We start from the raw sequence: 17,811 nt of genomic DNA, 5'->3' as shown, positions 1-17,811 counted from the left end.
CACGACCTTTTTTCCCCCCTTCGCTAAACCCGGGGTGGGTGTGGCAAGTGTGTGACGCAGCTGGCCTGTGGGCCACGAGTTTGACAGCTTTGTTTTAGAGGATCCTATGGGAGAATGGACAAATGTTTATTTGATGGCCTTTGGAACATCTGTTGCTTGTGCAAATTGAAGAGCCAGTTTGGTGTAATGTTTAAAAGCACTGGACTGAAAACTGGGAACCTGGAGTTCTAGTCCTGTGTTAGGCACAAGGCAAGCCAGGACCCAAGTCGGCCTTTCCAAATCACTTCCCCCCAAAATGTCAACCCAACTATGTGGACATATATCTCTGTAGTCTCATTAGAGACCACTCAAACAATCAATCAATCAAACCTTCAATTTTTAAGGTAAGCATGTCAATGGTTTATGCTGTATCTTAGTGAAGCGTTCTGTAAACATATTTTAGGGAAAGATGCATTAGTTACTTGTACAGATTCCTTGATTTGATAAACAAATGCCTATCAACAGGACTTAAGTTACCTTACATTCAAAGGCAATTAGCTGCCTAATCGCTTGCAAGGGCCCTTGTGCAGCAACAGCACCTGTCCCCCAACTCCCTAAAGTAGGTATTCTGGTATCACATGACTGCCCTCTGCTGGGTGTTCCTATAAAAATACGCATTTGGTTTAAACCAGGGGTCTCCAACCAACCTTGGCCACTTTAAGACTTGTGGCACAGCTGGCTGAGGAATTCTGGGAGTTGAAGTCCACAAGTCTTAAAGTGGTCACGGTTGGAGTCCCCTGGTTTAAACAGTTGCAGTTTGTGCGTCTAAGTTCAGCCATTTTTTTGTCTTGAATCAAACTACTAAACTGTTCCACTAAAAGCTCATTTCCTATCTTTTCTCAGGGGAAATAAACACAGATTCATGGTAATGGGGGTATGAAATATGTTAGCTTTCCTGGAGGACTTAAATCTGAGAACCAAAATGGCTTTCTGTTACTGTAAAAGATTTGGGATCCACTTAGATATATCATGACATATCTGTTGACTCTTCCACAAGTCCTGGCAAAGGGCAGCCCTGTCCTTGGTGTATTTGTTTAAATACTGCCACCACCTCAAAGTTCAGAGTTCACTTAGCTTTGCCAGAGGCACACATGTGCAATACAGATAGTCTTTGACTTACGACCACAATTGAGCCCACAATTTCTGCTGCTAACTGAAACAAATGAATTTTCCCCCATTTTACAACCTTTCTTGCCACAGTGGTTAAGTGAATCACTGCACTTATTGAGTTAGTAACACAGTTGTTAAGTGGATCTGGATGTCAGAAGGTCGCAAAAGCTGATCACATGACCCTGGGATATGGCAACCGTCATAAATATGAATCAGTTGTCAAGCATCTGAATTTGGACTCTGTGACCCTGAAGATGCCGCAACAGTTGTGTGAAAAGCTGTCATAAGTCACTTATTTCAGTGCCACTGTAGCTTCGAGCGGTCACTAAATGAATTGTTGTAAGTCAAGGGCTACCTGTATAACGTGCTCCTTAAAACTATGCTTAAGCTAAGCAATATGGTATACCAGCGCTTTGTTCTGCAGGATGGCAGGAGAGGCTATGGCCTTAGGACAGAATGCACGTTTCCTAAGCAAACTATCCCAAGTTCAAGAGGGCCTGGAGTATCGTCTGAGCTTTCATTGACAGGACACAGACTTTCAGTCGCAGTGATGGCACAGTGGTTAGAATATAGTATTGCAGATTAACTCTGCCCACAGGCTGGAGTTCGATCCTGGCTGGCTCAAGGTTGACTTCTACCTTTCTGAGGTTGGTAAAATGAGGACCCAGATTGTTGGGGACAATATGCTGACTCTGTAAACTACTTAAGAGGGGGGCTGTAAAGGACCATCAAGTGGCATATAAGTCTAATTGCTTTTGCTATTGAGCCGCCCACCCAGGCATACAACTGGAAACCGGATACCAAAACATGCTGCTACGCTTGTTCCTGAGGGCTACCTTTTAAGCAGATTTGCACATGGTCTGCCAGATAGGCCTTTTAAATGACATTTCACTCAAAAGGCAGCTTACAGCTTACATCAAGCCTCACATCAATGCTAAGCTATAAGCTAACCATGAGGCACATCCCTCTTGCTTCCTAAACCATGAGCCCCCAGAACCTACTCCCTCCCACTGCAACTACCATGTGCAGGCACATACCACCTGCAGAACACAGAAAAACTTGCTGGCATGCTCTCTGGAATGGGCTATGAATATTGCCAATAGGGTGAGGAGATTAGATATCTTCCTTATATGTTTTCACATGTTCTTTTTATGATTTATTAAAAACTTAAATTGCAGGTCACTGATAATGTATGATATCCTAAGCAGGGTCAAGCACAGGTTTGTATACATAGAAAACACACACACACACACACAAAATAAATGAGATCACAGTGTGGGTAGAAAACTCCACATTAAAACTTCATCTCAAAGACTATAAATCAATTTTGGACAAATAATTTTATTTCAGTCTTATCTGGCAGATTTCCTCCGAGGACAGAAATTCACTAGCAGCCTGCAGTCGTTTCAGATAACAACTAGATACAAGACACAAACAAGTGGTGACAATCCCTTTCGGGCCTTCTTTTCCACGCTGGGCTCATGCTGCACTGCAAGAAGGAGCAGCTTGCCTCAGATCTAGCTGTAATCCTGGGGGGATTACAGCTCTTTTGGCAACGTCTTACAGCTGATGCTTGTCTGCGACTGGGAGAAGCAGCTGATGGATCCCTGAAGGGCCAGGCAACCATGACAGTAGAGTCTCTTTCTTAGAACGCCTCTCGTCTCATCTTACCCTTAAAGGCTTATTCAAACATGGCAGGAGGAGGAGGTATGAGTCCAGCAGCTGTCACACGTCGTTCGCTTACCAGGAAGTTGAAAGTGGCACAAGCGTTAGGCTGTGGAGCCAAAGAGATGAGAAAGAATCAAAGAATAGCACAGTTGGGAAGAACTTTGGAGGTCTTCTACTCCAACCCACCACTCAAGCTGGAAACCTTATATTGTCCAATCTCTTCTTCACAACCTCCAGTGTTGGAGCACCTAGAACTTCTGAAGGCAGGTCCTTCCACTGATTTGTTCTGTCAGGAAATTTCTCCTTAGTTCTAGGTTGGTTCTTTCCTTGATTAGTTTCCATCCATAAGAAGCTATGTACACTGGGCACCTGGGTCCAAGTTCAAAGCCAGTAAGGAAAAATGCACCCCAACCAAAGGAATCAGTATGGAGAAAAAAATGAGAGTCTTATTTGTATTGCTAGTTCATGGTTTAGCGCAAGGCTCTTCAAACTTGGCAAGTTTAAGACTTGTGGACTTCAACTCCCAGAATTCCTGAGCTAACATGACTGGAAGAGGAATTCTGAGAGTTGAAGTCAAGTCTTAAAGCTGTCAAGTTTGAAGACCCCTGGTTTAGTGAATCACTATACCAATGCATACGGAGAAGAATAGAATAGAATAGAATAACAGAGTTGGAAGGGACCTTGGAGGTCTTCTAGTCCAACCCCTTGCTTAAGCAGGAAACCCTCTACCATTTCAGACAAATGGTTGTCCAATCTCTTCTTAAAAACTTCCAGTGTTGGAGCATTTACAACTTCTGGAGGCAAGTTGTTCCACTGATTAATTGTTCTAACTGTCAGGAAAGAAAAGAGCAATACAAATTCCATTGCAAAATGCCAAAGGCATCACTGGCTGAATTTCCTGGCACATATGATCCAAGGAAATACTTCTGGAGATAAAAATAAGCTCCATGTGCTTTTCTCTGTACTTTAAAGAAACAAATGAGGACTTTAAGTATGCAACCTAAATAAGAATGCTAAGAATGCTGAATACTGCAGCAGGTAGTGAGGTCCCATGCTGCCTGTGCCACCCAGCTTTTTATATTTTGAGGTTTCTTGAAATCCTAGACCAGAAGAAGAAAACACTACTAGCATTGCTTTCTCCCCTGATCTTTCTTGCTATCTGCTTCTTCCTGTCCTTACCACACCGTCTCTTACCGTGCTTTGTATTTCCACAGCAATCCCACGCTGCTGCAAACACTTCAGGATATCGGGATCCAGCCTCTCTACTTTAGCTCCCGTTCCCAGGACCACAATTTCTAGGACAACCAACAGGTGAAGGCAGGGAAGGATGGTGAGATGACATTTCCTTCTTAAGACTGAAACTGACAAAAGCCCTCTTAAAGCCCAGCCCAAGATTCACAGTTATTTTGTACCTATTTTGGGCTCCAGCATATAGAACAGAGTAAGACTCTCTGGAATAATATCTTTATATGTGCCAACCTGGAATTTAAAACAAAATTATAAAAAAACAAACTCTTCCATTAGTGAATACGCAGCGTAACAAAAATCACTGTTTCTCATCCTTGACCACTTGAAGATGTATGGACTTCAATTACCAGAATTCTCCAGCAGGCATGTTGAAGTCCACACATCTCAAGTTGGCAAAGGTTGAGAAACAGTGCTTTATCTAGGCCAGTGATCCCCAACCTTTTTGACGCCGCGGCCCGGTACCGGCATCAGCTGGGCGCCGCCATCTTTTTTTGACGAAAAGTGCTTCCAGTGACCTCACCGGAAGCACTTTTTCGTCAAAAGATGGCGGCGCCAGCGCTTCGATGAGCTTTTTCGGGTAGAAATGGCTTTCTACCCGGAAAAGCTCACCGAAGCGCTGTGCCGCCATCTTTTTGATGAAAAAGTGCTTCCGGTGAGCTTTCTACCGGAAAAGCTCACCGGAAGCACTTTTTACCAAAAAGATGGTGGCGCCAAGCAACCAGCGGCCCGGTAAGACTTGTTCCGCGGACCGGGACCGGTCCACGGACCGGCGGTTGGGGACCCCTGATCTAGACAGTATCAGTGATGGGAAACCTTTTTGTTGTGGTGTGCCAAAAATGCGCATGCGATAGCGTGCATGTGCCGGCACCCACAATGCAATGCAGCCTGCCCCCCTGTGCATGCACGCGCAACACCCCCGCCCTGCCCCCTTACCTGCACTGTGCTTGCGTGCATGCCAGCTGATTTTGCTTGCCAGCTGATTTTCGGCCTGTTAGAGGCTGTTTTCGCCCTCCTGGAGGCTCGAGGGAAGCCTCTGCAGGTCGAAAAACGGCCCTTCAGGAAATACCGGAAGTGCCCGTTTTCAGCCCCGAGAGGGCCTCTGGAGCCTGGGGGAGGCCTGTTTTCGCCCTCCTGGAGACACAAGGAAAGTCTCAGGAGTCTCGGGAGGCTGAAAAGGGGCCTGTTTCGGCACTTCTGGTATTTCCAGTAGGCCCGTTTTTCGGCCTCCCGAGGCTGCAGAGGCTTCCCTTGAGCCTCCAGGAGGGCGAAAACAGCCTCAAACGGGGCAAAAATCAGCTGGGAGGCACGTGCATGCACAGTGCAGGTAAGTTTGGCTGGAGCTCGCATGCCCGCACAAATGGCTCTGTGTGCCACCTGTGGCACGCGTGCCATTACGGTTTGCCATTACGGGACTATATGATCTCTGAAGGCGAGCAGGAGTTTTATGCATTAAAACACATCCAAGTTTCCACTAAAAGCATTATTCTACGTGAATCGCAAACTGGCACGTTACAGGGGTCCTTACTGAATGATGCTCACTCAGCAACCATTCAAACTCGTGATGGCACTAAATGAGTAGTAGTTATGACGGATCTTAGAAAATCTCACTGCTGCAGTGACCTTGTAGTCACATGATCACAACCCAATTGTTCAGCCACCAGCCCTGATTTCTGACTATCACAGCGCCCCAATATCATGTGAACATACTTGGCAGTTTCCCACAAGCAAAGTCATTTGGGAAGCCAGCAGGAACTGCTGGAACTGCCATCGCTAAGCGGGGTCATTGCGCTTTACAAAAATATTGCTCAGTAATGGAAGTTCCCATCATTAAGCAAGGACTCACTGCAAATGGATTTAAGGAAAAATGTATTAAAATTAGAAAGTATATATCCTGAACTGAAGAGATTCATGTATCTCTATCAAGGAACTGAAAAAACTTAACTCACATTCCACTGCAGGATTGCTTGTGGCAAAATAGCGCAAGGGCCTACCACTGTGTTCCCATTGATGGAGAAACCATAATTAGTGCAATTTTCAATAAAGATGATGTTTGGTGATTCTCTTTCTAAACGATGGAGTGTTGTTTTCTGGAGAAGCTCATCATCGGAAGGCGTGAGGCGATGATTTCGCTGAGGTTGCCTAAAACTGAAAAGAGAGAGAGAGAGAATGTGAGATAATGGCAGTAGGCCTGACCAGTAAGTCAAAATGCCAGTTAACCAACTATACTTTTACTGGATAATTACATGAATCACTAACTAAATGGAAACCCGAGGGGCTGCCATCTGGGGTTGACCCATATCCAAAAAGGACAGACAGAAAAGTAACCTTGAATGTTGGTTAAAAATCTGTGCGTGATGGGGAAATAAAATTGTGGTCTAGTTACAAGTAGTCCTCAACTTACCATCACAACTGAACCCAAGGTTTCTGTTGCTAAGTGTGAATGTCATTGAGCTTTGCACCATTTTATGACCTTTCTTACGATGGTTGTTACGTGAACCACTGCAGCTGTTAAATTAGTAACATGGTTAAGTGTATCTGGCTTCCCCGTTGACTTTGCTTGTCAGGAGGTTGCAAACAGAGGACCACATGATTCTGGGACAGTGTAAGCGTCATAAATATGAGTCAGTTGCCAAGCATCTGAATTTTCATCATGTGACCATGGGGAGGCTGCAATGGTCATAAGTGTGAAAAGTCACATTTTGCAGTGACTGCTGTTAAGTTGAGGACTATCTGTATTTCTAGCTACAATGTGGAAAAAGAAACAGCATTTAAATTATAGTAGGCAGAAGGTTATTTGCCTTTGTCCTCTTATTTTAATCCAGAATAATTTACATCCCTTTATTGCAGTTTTCCCCTTTCCTTAAGCTATTTTAAGATGTGTGGACTTCAACTGCCAGAATACTCCAGCCAGCAATACAATTTTTATGAGGTAAGTGCTCTGGATGGAATGGCATAATTAAATAGTTTTGGCACTCTCTCTTCTGTAACATTCAACTGCCCCATTACTGTTGATACTACTGGTTTCTCAATGGTTTTAAAGCTCTTGAAACAAGGTACAGGTAATCCTCGACTTACAACAGTTAGTTTCAAAGTTACATCATCACTGAAAAAAGCGACCTATGTGACAGGACCATTTTTTCACACTTGCAGCCATCACAGAATCCCCAAGATCATGTGATCAAAATTCAGATGCCTGGCAGTCGGTTCGTATTTATGACAATTGCAGGTGGGGCATGTGATCGATTCCCTTTTGCGACCTTCTGATAAGCGAAGTCAGGCAGGAAGCCAGATTCATTTAACCACCATGTTGTTTATATTTACCAGCAGCAGGGATTCACTGAACAGGGGTGTGGCAAGAGAAGTCATAAAATATGAGGCAAAACTCATTCAACCAGCTTAGCAACAGAAATTTGGGGCTCAATTGTGCTCTTAAGTTGAGGTCTGCCTGCAATTACAAATGGCTTTGAAAAGGGTGTGCATGTAAAACAGTGTACACTCCCCCACCCCCAAACTCCCTTCCAAATGAGTCGTGCACTGGGTGAGGAAAGAGCCTTTCCCTTCCCTTCCCTTCCCTTCCCTTCCCAGAGGATTCCTCTGCATCCTGACAAGCAGATCTCCAACATCAAATCCGATTTAAACTCAGACTCCAACCATGGTTTACAAATCCCGCCAGAACAGTTGCCGGGCAACTTTCTACGTCACAACTAAACCAAGCCAGTTCTTTTTTTTCCCCCCTTCCTTCGCAGGAAAAATGAGAGAGAGAGAGAGATTTAATTCCCCCCTGCAGGCAAGCTCCTACTGGGGAGGAGTTTTCACAGCCACATGTGTAGAGAGTTTGCACTCCCGCCTTCTCTGGACAGGCTCCTTCCGCCCTTCCCCAGGATCGAAACGGCGTTTCTCCGAGCGCCCCTGTCGAAATCCGGCTTGCTGAGCTTCAGCCAAGGTCAGTTGGGAGCCGAGCAGCCCCCGGGCATTTCTTTCGCGGGCACGGCGGGAGGCGAGGAGCGGAGCGGCGGAGCCTCCCCAAGCGCGAGCCGAAACGCAGCTGCTGCAGCAAAGGGGCGACGGGCGCTTTTCGGCTGCAGCCCCGTTGGCTACACACTGACCTGCGAGTGAAAGCCGGCCTTGCTCTCCAGACGAGAGTGGAGCCCAGCGACCGGAGGGCAGCCATGAGAGCGGCGGGTAGAGCGGGCGGGGCCTGGCCGACGACCGCCCTCTCGCGGTCGTCGGAGCGAGGACGCGCAGCCGTCCGCATGCCGCCTTGTCCAATCAATCAATCAATCAGCTTAGAGCTGGAAGGGACCTTGGAGGTCTTCTAATCCAGGGGTCTCCAACACCTTAGCAACTTTAAGCCTGGCGAAGTTCTGGGAGTTGAAGTCCTCCAGGCTTAAAGTTGCGAAGGTGTTGGAGACCCCTGGACTAGTCCAACCCCCTGCTCAAGCGGGAGATCCTATACTATTTCAGTCTCTTCTTTAAAAACTTCCTAACTTTAAACTGTCTACCGTGGACCTCACCCCATTCCTAAGAGGCCTGTAAGGGGGCACGCATAAGCGCACCAGCGTGCCTACCATCCCTGTCCTATGGTTCCCATTTATTCATGCTCATTTATTATCTGTATAGTTATACCTGTTTATACTGATATGTTTATGTGTTATGTTCATACTTACGCTTGTTTTCTCATACATGCTTGACAAACTAACTAAATAAAAATAAATAAAATAAATGAAGCACCCACAATTTCTGGAGGCAAGCTGCTCCACTGGTTAATTGTCCTCACTGTTAGTAAGTTTCTCCTTAATTCCAGATTGCTTCTCTCCTTGATTAGTTTCCATCCATTGTTTCTTGTCCTGCCCTCTGGTGCTTTGGAGAATAGCTTGACTCCCTCTTCTTTATGGCAGCCCATGAGATATTGGATACATTCTTATTCCCACTGCAGAAGGCAGTGCTATATAAAGACGCATATCTACTAAAGGTAAGTCCTAAACTTACAAAACTTCATTTAGTGACTGTTCAAACTTACAATGGCACTGAAAAAACTGACTTGTGCTCGTTTTTTCACATTTACAACCATTGCAGCATCCCCATAATCAAATGATCAACGTTCAGCTGCTTTGCAACTGGTTCATATTTATGACGGTTGCAATGTCCTGGGCTCATGTGATTAGCTTTTGCGACCTACTGACAAGCAAAGTCAATGGGAAATCCAGATTCAATTAACAACCATTACTAACTTAATAACTGCAGTGATTCACTGTAGAGTTGTAATTGCAGGAATGTTCCAATCTCGGATGGCAAACCTCAGATAAAGAATGTTTCCAAGCAAATACAACGCAGGCAAACAAAGTCACTAATCTATGGATAAAGGAGGATTAGAGAGGGGAAGTAGACATATGTTAGACTTTAACTAGAGATAATTAATTGTATGGATTACTGCAGGGGTCCCCAACCACCGGGCCGCGGACCGGTGCCGGGCCGTGGAGCACTCTTTACCGGGCCGCAAAGAAAAAAAAATGGCGGCTTTCTTCGCCTTCGGTGAATGCTGCTGGGATCGGGGATCAAGGACACAAATGAAAGAAGGGGAGGGAGGAAGCAACCGAAGCCTGTCCTGCTCTCTGGCTCAGCTCTCTCAGTCGCTCTCTCGCTCCTCCACCAGCCCAGGAAGAAACTGCTTCAAAGAAGCCGGGGGTGGCTTTCCTGTCGCCGCAGCTTCCCGAAGCGCCCGTTTCACCCCACCCCGCCCGCCCGCCCGCTCGCGGTTCAATCCACAGTGCTCCGTTCTGCCTGCCTGCCTGCCTGTCTGGTTGTTTAGGAGCAGCTTCAGCTGAGAATAATAACTATTCGCCTCTTTTTATCAGCCGAAGCTGCTCCGAAACGAAGAAGGCAGGCAGGCAGGCAGGTAAACGGAGCACTGTGGATTGAACGGCGGCGGCGGTGGGGTGAACGGGCGCCGAAGCTGTGGCGACAGGCCACCCCGCTCTGGGCTGCTGGAGGAGCGATAGAGTGACTGAGAGAGGAACGAGGCAGACACCTGAGGAGGGAGGAGGGAGACACCTGAGGGATGGGGCTGAGGGAGGCAGGGCCGAGGCGCTCCCTGAACTTGGTGGTTTGCTGGCAGGCGTTTTATTACCCGACTAGGTAACAACATCAGATGTTACCTAGTCAGGTAATGAAACGTCTGCAAGCAAACTACCAAACTCGATTCTCTCTCCCCCCGTCCTTGAAAAAATGTTTCTGCTTGAAACCGGTCCCTGGTACAAAAAGGTTGGGGACCACTGGATTACTGTACTAAACAGTAACGAAAGTTAAGCAGTAACCAAAGTTAACCAATGATGGAGGATAATTAAAAATGTGTATAAATGCAAGACTATACTCCAATAAAGATTATCATAATTCAGTTCATGATCAAACAACTCGACTGCCTCGTCATTACAACAATTCACATAAGAACTGTGGCAAGAAAAGTCATAAAATGGGGCAAACAAATGTTTCACTTAGCAACATAACAAATGTTTCACTTCTGTTAGTGAACTTAACTAACAAAAGAAACTTAACAAATGTTTCACTTAGCAACATAAATTTTGGGTTCAATTGTAACTCGTAACTCAAGGACTACCTGTAAATGTATGTAACAGAGGGCACTGAGTTGGAGAAGGGCACTCTAGACCCTGTAGGCCTTTCACTCTGGATTTTGTTCAGAATAGTATCTAGCAACTTTGGTATTCAGATTTGAAGCAGGTTCTAATACTGCCCACCTCATACTAGTTTTGTTAATGCTGATTATGTACCAGTCATTTTCCATTCTTAGTGGGAACTGTATGAGGAAGTCCAGTTAAGCTCACCCAGGAATACTAGCCCTATCTTTGCTGTAAGGTTACATTAACAGAATCATGCAGGTCTGAAATAACATCTCTCTCCCATCGCCTTTACACTCCAAGGAAGAAGAGAGGGTGCTTTCTAAGATATTTGCCATGTCCTGTTCCTTCTGGAAGCTCAGCTGCCTTTTATCTGATCTTGCCTGGTCTGGGGTTCTTCCTTCTGTCTCCCAAGGTCTTTCTCACATACAATTACACCTAGCGACCACGTGGGTTTTCTCTGTGATGATCTGTCCCTAAGCTGATCCTTCAGCAATTCCAAAGGTGCATCCACCACCAAACACTGTGATGGCATCCATCCATCTTGTCCTCTTCTTTCTTTCCACCTTTCCCGGTATTAGAGTCTTTTCCAGAGTGCTGGGTCCTTGCATGTGTCTGAAGTAGGACAATGTGAACCTGGTCATTTGTGGCTTGAATGAAAACTGGATTGATTTGTTTGGAAGCTGGATCCATCAGCTTGTTTTCTTGGCTATCCAGCATCCAGGATACTTATTTTATTTTAATTTAATTTATTTGTCAAACATGTACAAGATAACAAGTATAAGTATGAACATAAACAAGAACAAAAGAAGTAAATACAGATAAACAGGGACAATACTCTCAGGAATCTTCTCCAATACAGTAATTTTTACTTATCTTAACAGTTTTTTGCTTCCAAGACACAAGAGGCAGCTTTCTCCAGCCAAGCGCAATTGGGGATCTTGGTCATGATTATCACTCATCCGCAGGATCCTAAGTAGCTAAAAAGAAAGTGAACCTTCAAATGTTCAAATAGGATCTTTAGAGAGACAGGCTAGGATTAGATATTAGTCTTTAGAATATACCTTAAGTGGGTCCCAGTTACTTCTTTAGAATGTGGTACTTGAATGTGGAGTAATCATCTATTTTTCAACAAGTTTTTAAGATTAGAATTACTTTACTTTTTTACCTTTTTATTGTCATTGTACCTCATACAACGAAATCAAACACCATCTTCAGTGCACATCATGACCATGACCATGAAAATAAACACAAACACACATCCTTCACCCTCCACACATTGAACCGAACCCCCCCGACACCGCACCAACACTGCACTATATAGTAGAATTCAAGAGAGCTACTGCCCTAGGATATAGAAGCTGTTTTTCAGCCTATTTGCCCTTGTAATAATTCTTTAATAATTCTTTATTGGCCAAGTGTGATTGGACACACAAGGGATTTGTCTTGGTGCAAATGCTCTCAGTGTACATAAAAGAAAAGATACATTCATCAAGAGTCAAGAATCATAAGGTACAACACTTAATAATAAAAAAACAAGTTTTTATGTTATTGTCTAGAGGCTGAAAAGTAAAACTAATTTTCACTTAAAGTCATCTTTTCAGTGTCTTGATTCCTAATATAGGTAGTCCTCAACGTACGACTAACACTGGGATCAGAATTTCTGTTGCTAAGCAAGGGTGGTGGTTAAATGAGTGGCAGCCATTTTTTAATATATTTTTTTTGCCACAACTGTTAAGGTAAATCGTATCAGTTGTTAAGTGAATAATGTGGTCTTTAAATGAATCCCCATTGACTTTGCTTGTCGGAAACCAGCTGGGAAAGTCGTAAAATGGCAATCACATGATCCAGGGATGGCTGTGATCATTGTAGATACATGTTGATTGACAAGCACCCAAACTTTGATCACCATGACTGTGGAGATGCTGTGACAGTCATAAGGCCAACGACTGATCATAAGTCACTTTTTTCAGTGCCATTGTTAACAGCCACTAAACGAATGGTTATAAATCAAGGGCTACTTGTATACTAAGGCAGAAATGTCTCCCTCAAGCATCTAAAATAATTCTCACCCAAGGTTTCTTTCTTGTGCTACCACCAGATGGAGCTGAGTTTTATGGATAAGGAAACATTGAATGTTAATAGCCCTGCATTTAAAATGAAGGAAAACAAAAGAGTAATTTTAGATGTGTTTGGTTTGGTTTTATGGCTATTGAAGTGCTGGGGATTTCACAACTAATGGTACCACTTCAATGTCTTGAAAACATAGACAATGCACTTCTCCCAAATGACAGCCATTGTAAAAACTTTCACTTAGTTGGATCTCTTTATTTATAGCAAGAAGAGGCTAAGTAATATAGTAGTATAAGTTGCCTTTTAATCCCTCAAACCCTCCCCCATCATGCCAATTAATTAAACACAAGGGCCTTGCCAGCTACCTATATGTGTACATGGCTTATATGAATTTATTTTAAAAATATGCCAAGGCGTTTTCTAGTGCTTTCAGAATAGGGTGAAAGCACAAAAGATATGCTTTTAAATACAGCAATAGAATAAATTCAAATATAAAATCCAACCAACCAACCAAGAAAAAAAAAATCCAATCAACCAAAGTTACATTTATGTTTTTTACCTGGATTGGGGCTGAAAGGCGAAAACGGAAGCAATATGCTCCATCCCAATAATTGGGTAGACCAGGTTGCCCTGACAGACCGGTTCTACCTGAGAAAAAACAATAAACCAAAGGGAAATCCATGGCCAAATGAAAAACAAAAGAGAAGCGGGTTTTCTTTTTCAGTACAAGTAGAAGTCAATTTGGTGTAGTGGTTCAGGTGATGGCCTACAAACCAGGAGGCGGTGTGTTCTAGTCCTGCCTGAAGCATGAAAGCCATCTGGCTGACTTTGGGCCACTCACTCTCAATCCTATTCACCTCACATGGTTGTTGTGTGGAAAATAGGAGGAGGAAGGAATATTTGATGTATTTACTGCCTTGAGTTCCTTATAAAGTAACAAAGGCAGGATAAAAATCTAAAATATTCACCGTGTTTCATCATACTATTGTTTTATTTATTGATGAAGCATATTGTTTTGCACTAAGAAATTGAGATATATACATACTGTAGCTTGCTGCTCTGCTGTGTAATCATTACAGAAGACCTCAAAAATCTGTTAGGTTGAGAAATAGTAATTGGCAAGTTTCCTTTTTCCATCGTTCTAGCCCAATTTTCCTCCAAACTGGGGTCCCCTGGATAAGTGGCATCCAGAATTTTCCTAAATCTTAGAGGCACTGGCTTGGAAAAGGCTGTTTTAACTAAGATACCATGCTATTAAAGGTCTACCTATATTGCCTATTGCCAAATGTCTGCCTGTTTTATTTTGGTATAGACACTAACTCTACACAGATGGTGAATGCATGACTTATGCTGTACTCTTATATTGATGCTCCTTTTGCTTTTCCAGTTCCAGAATTTGTGTCATTCATTACAGGTAGTCCTCAACTTACAACCCATTTAATTAGGGACCGTTCAAAGTTACAACGGCACTTAAAAAAAAATTGACTTACGACAGTTTTTTCGCAATTACGAACATTGCAGCTTTCACATGGTCACATGATCAAAATGTGGGCGCTTGGCAACTGGCCTGTATTTACGACAGTAGCACAGTCCTGGGGTCATGTGATCATAGTTTGTGACCTTCCCAGCCAGCTTCTGATAAGCCAAGTCAATGGGGGAAACCAAATTCCCTTAATGATTCAGTTAACTGCAATGATTTGTTTAACAACTGTGGCAAAAAGAAATCATACAATGGGGCGCAACTCACTGAACAACTGCCTTGCTTAGCAATGGAAATTCTGGGCTCAATTGTGTTCGTAAGTCAAGGACTACCTGTATGTAACGTTTTTCAAATTATAAGCTTTGTTCAATCCTCGTGAGACAATCTTTCAGGCTGTAGCTTGAAAATCTTCTCCCCCCCCCCCTTTTTGGGGGGAGAAAGAGACATTGACAAACCGACTATTTAGTCTCAGCATCACCACTGTCTCTAGCTACCCTGAGAAAACACTGGTCCTATCTTGCGATAAAACTACAGTCTGAGTTCAAAACGTTGGATTTTTCCTCCAATGGGTTTTAGGTTCTGCCTATCTGACGGATCAACTTACATTATGATGATGCATTGGTGATTTTACCTAGTTTGTGTAAAGAAAGCTCTGCAGGAAAAGAACCAAACTCAGAGAGCACCAAGCAGCCCTCAACTTACATATTTTTTTTCATGAATCCCATTCAATCTAAGCTGCAATCACTAATGAAGTCTCATGTAAGTCCAACCCTTATTTGAAACACAGGGTTTTTGCTAAGCAAAAACCACTGGCAACCCTGCTTGTAAATGAAGTTTGCCCATCTGTACATCATGCCCAGTTCAATCCTTAACTAATTTTAGGTGAGTTTAGTTAATTGTCCCCAGAACAGACTCTTAATTGTTCTAGTGTCACGTTACATATATTCCTGAGAAGGTGGATTGGGAGCAATTTATTCTTTCCTTTTTTTTACCCTTCTCTTTTTTAACAGTCCTATATTATTATTTAAAAATAAACGAGGAAAAAAGCTGAAAGATAACCAGTAATTAAAGTATCTGTACTCCCCTGGGGGTAATTAAGAAGCTATACATCAGTAATCTTTCAGCTATAAACAATGAGATGAAATCCAAGGGCTGGATTTAATGATGGAAAGGCCCTTTGCTGAATGTATTTTCAAATAAACATTAGACAAGTCCTAGCCAAGGGGACAGATACAGCGGGATAACATAGCATTATATTAAGGGCTCTTTAGAATATTCATTTCAGTTTGGTCTCTGGAGAACAGCACTGGACTGATTTCTCATCAGCTCCTGGTGTGGAAACCACCACCTTCAGACCAAAATACTGAGAGTCAGACAGGAATGGCCAATGGTACGGCACATAATGACTGGCAGGGCACAGAACTGGATGAAGGCTACAGTGACCTGGGTTGTGATTCGGGGGACTTTTAATCCAAATTTCAAGGGGAAACTGGGTGCTTCTTTGTTTATACTCTGTGACTCAATTTTAGATTGCACACGATGGTTTTCCTTGCTAGAACCTGCTCAGCAATGGTGCTCTGTCCAGCCATGCTCAAATTCAGTGATGCTGTCAGAAGAAGCCCTGAGACCTACAACAACAACAGCAGCAGCAACAACAACAACAGTTTGCAGCCTTAAGGCTAGAAGTTGCCACCTGCCATGGAAAGAGCTGAAGAAGGAACCTTGCCTCTAATCTATGCCAGGACTTAGTGAAACTCCAGAGGAAGATCCTAGGTTGCTCTTAAGGTGGGGGCTTCCTCAGCTGCAGAATCAGTGGAGGTAAAGGGTTAAATTCACATTAAAAACTATTTTTCTTTTATGTGGTGAATCAGGCAAACACGCCAACTTGAATTTCAGTCTTTATGTCTCCTGAGGATAGTTGGCACCCTGGCAACTTTCCTCTCTATACTTTTCACACCTGCTCTGCATCCCCCATCAATCTAAACGAGAAGGGGTGGAAAACACTAAACCTTGGGGACGCTGGGGTATTTCCACCAGCGGTAGTGGTGGCAGCACCTGCATGTTAATTGAGAACACAGATACTAATAAATTTCACTCTGTCCAACAACAGATGGGTAAGCATGTTTATGAAATGTCATAATACGGTATGGTATTACAGTAAGGTTGCCAGGCTGAGTTTGGGCTGCAAAATTCTGAATGAGCACTGGGTAAGAACAAAGAAATACAACAGCCTTAAACAAATTTATGTCATTTACTGGTTATCCAGACTTTTGCAGCCTAGATCTGGAAGCTGCTCACAGCAAAGCAGACTCTGGCAAAATAGTTCATACGTAACCATAATTCAAATGCTGGGTGTGATGTTTACTGAGAGACTGTTAAACCAGTGCCAGATGGTTTCCAACCAGAGAAGACAACTAACTCCCTACTACGCAAGCAACAGCCCAGAGGGACTTTCTATTCAGAATTGGATAGATTGGGAGGTTTCTTTTAACATTTATTTGAATTCTGCTTTGTATCCATCACTAGTTAATAGAACAACGCTGCTAGCATGGGAAACAGATCTTACAACAAGGCTGAGTGTGTACTTTGCCCTCACATTTGCACCAACATAGGCTCCAGCAAATATGCACACAACGTTAGAGATACTTTCATCCAGTGCATGGGTGTCAGACTCACGTCATCACGTGATGTATAGTAATTCCCCCCCTTTGCTAAACCGGGGTGGGCATGACGTATCTGGCCCGCGGGCCGCAAGTTTGACACCTCTGATTACTTCGATATCAGCCATCTTCTGCCAGCAATGTCCATCTGGATGTTATTTATTTGTTTATATATTTATATGCCACCCATCTCACCAATGGCAGTATTTTTAACCTTGCAGGGGTACACAAAAATAGCTGTTTTGGAGCAAGGAAATTTTACCAGCACAATTGAGCATGACACTGGTGAACTCACACATAGAGACAGATTTCTGATAATCTCAAAAGATCTCAACAAACACAATGGGTTTTTAACTCGTTACGATTGCTAATTGATGAAGCACAATTTGGGTTATAAAATGCCTGCAAGAAAATTATCTGAAGGTCAGGGAGTACTAAAGACTGTACAGTTCTACTCCAAGCTACGAATATTCTCTTCTCTTGAAAAACAACCCAGCCTGGTGGCCACCTTTAAAACCTTGAAGAATTCCACTTGTTTCTTAGCAGGGAAGCCAAGAATATTTTGACAAGACAAGGGTAAGGAATTCAAAATTTGCACAGTGGCAATAAGGATCTGCAATCATTGTTGTGATAATATTTCTCTCGAGTTTGCTGTCTTGTCTCAGTTAGGAGGCTTAGGAGATTAGAGAGAGATTGATGCCCAGCACACCTGTACATTGGATCAGAGCCATGCCTGAAACCCAATTCCCCTAAGCTGCTTGGTGGGGGTCTTGTGTTTCCTGAGTCACTGCATTAATAGGCTGGGAGGCAGACCCGATCCCTCTGTTGCCTCCTCCTTCCTACTGGCATCCTTTGAAGCCATCTGCGATCATCTGGATGCTGAAGCCTCTTTGGCGCCTTG

At 43.6% G+C, this 17,811-nt stretch overlaps 1 protein-coding gene and 1 long non-coding RNA gene across 2 annotated transcripts; one reads left to right on the top strand and one right to left on the bottom strand.

The window, feature by feature from the left end:
• Positions 1-2,470: 2,470 nt before the first annotated feature.
• NDUFAF3 (NADH:ubiquinone oxidoreductase complex assembly factor 3) lies at positions 2,471-8,292 on the bottom strand. Its single transcript, XM_026682632.2, has 5 exons — positions 8,172-8,292; positions 6,012-6,210; positions 4,230-4,296; positions 4,012-4,112; positions 2,471-2,923 (listed from the first exon to the last, which is right to left on the bottom strand). Exons 1-5 carry the CDS (start codon positions 8,234-8,236, stop codon positions 2,831-2,833), a joined length of 525 nt encoding a protein of 174 aa, XP_026538417.2. The 5' UTR covers positions 8,237-8,292; the 3' UTR covers positions 2,471-2,830.
• On the top strand, positions 7,642-16,349 carry LOC113421974 (uncharacterized). Its single transcript, XR_015747450.1, has 3 exons — positions 7,642-8,008; positions 8,964-9,037; positions 15,780-16,349. It is a non-coding gene; the product is annotated as an uncharacterized LOC113421974 (long non-coding RNA).
• The last annotated feature ends 1,462 nt before the right edge of the window (positions 16,350-17,811 follow it).

Source organism: Notechis scutatus, chromosome 2, assembly GCF_049901735.1.
Source record: "Notechis scutatus isolate UNSWTSFEM ecotype Mainland chromosome 2, rNotScu1.2, whole genome shotgun sequence".
In the NCBI taxonomy this organism is placed as follows: Eukaryota; Metazoa; Chordata; class Lepidosauria; order Squamata; family Elapidae; genus Notechis; species Notechis scutatus.
This window is presented reverse-complemented; position numbering and strand designations above follow the sequence as displayed.

What these genes read in the sequence shown, in the direction of transcription:
- NDUFAF3 (XM_026682632.2), bottom strand. Translation starts at nt 8,236, where the DNA reads ATGGCTGCCCTCCGGTCGCTGGGCTCCACTCTCGTCTGGAGAGCAAGG. An exon ending in TATGCTGGAGCCCAAAATAG is followed by an intron (nt 4,113 to 4,229) that starts GTACAAAATAAC and finishes TGGTTGTCCTAG; the next exon opens with AAATTGTGGTCCTGGGAACG. An exon ending in CTGTGGAAATACAAAGCACG is followed by an intron (nt 2,924 to 4,011) that starts GTAAGAGACGGT and finishes TTGGCTCCACAG; the next exon opens with CCTAACGCTTGTGCCACTTT.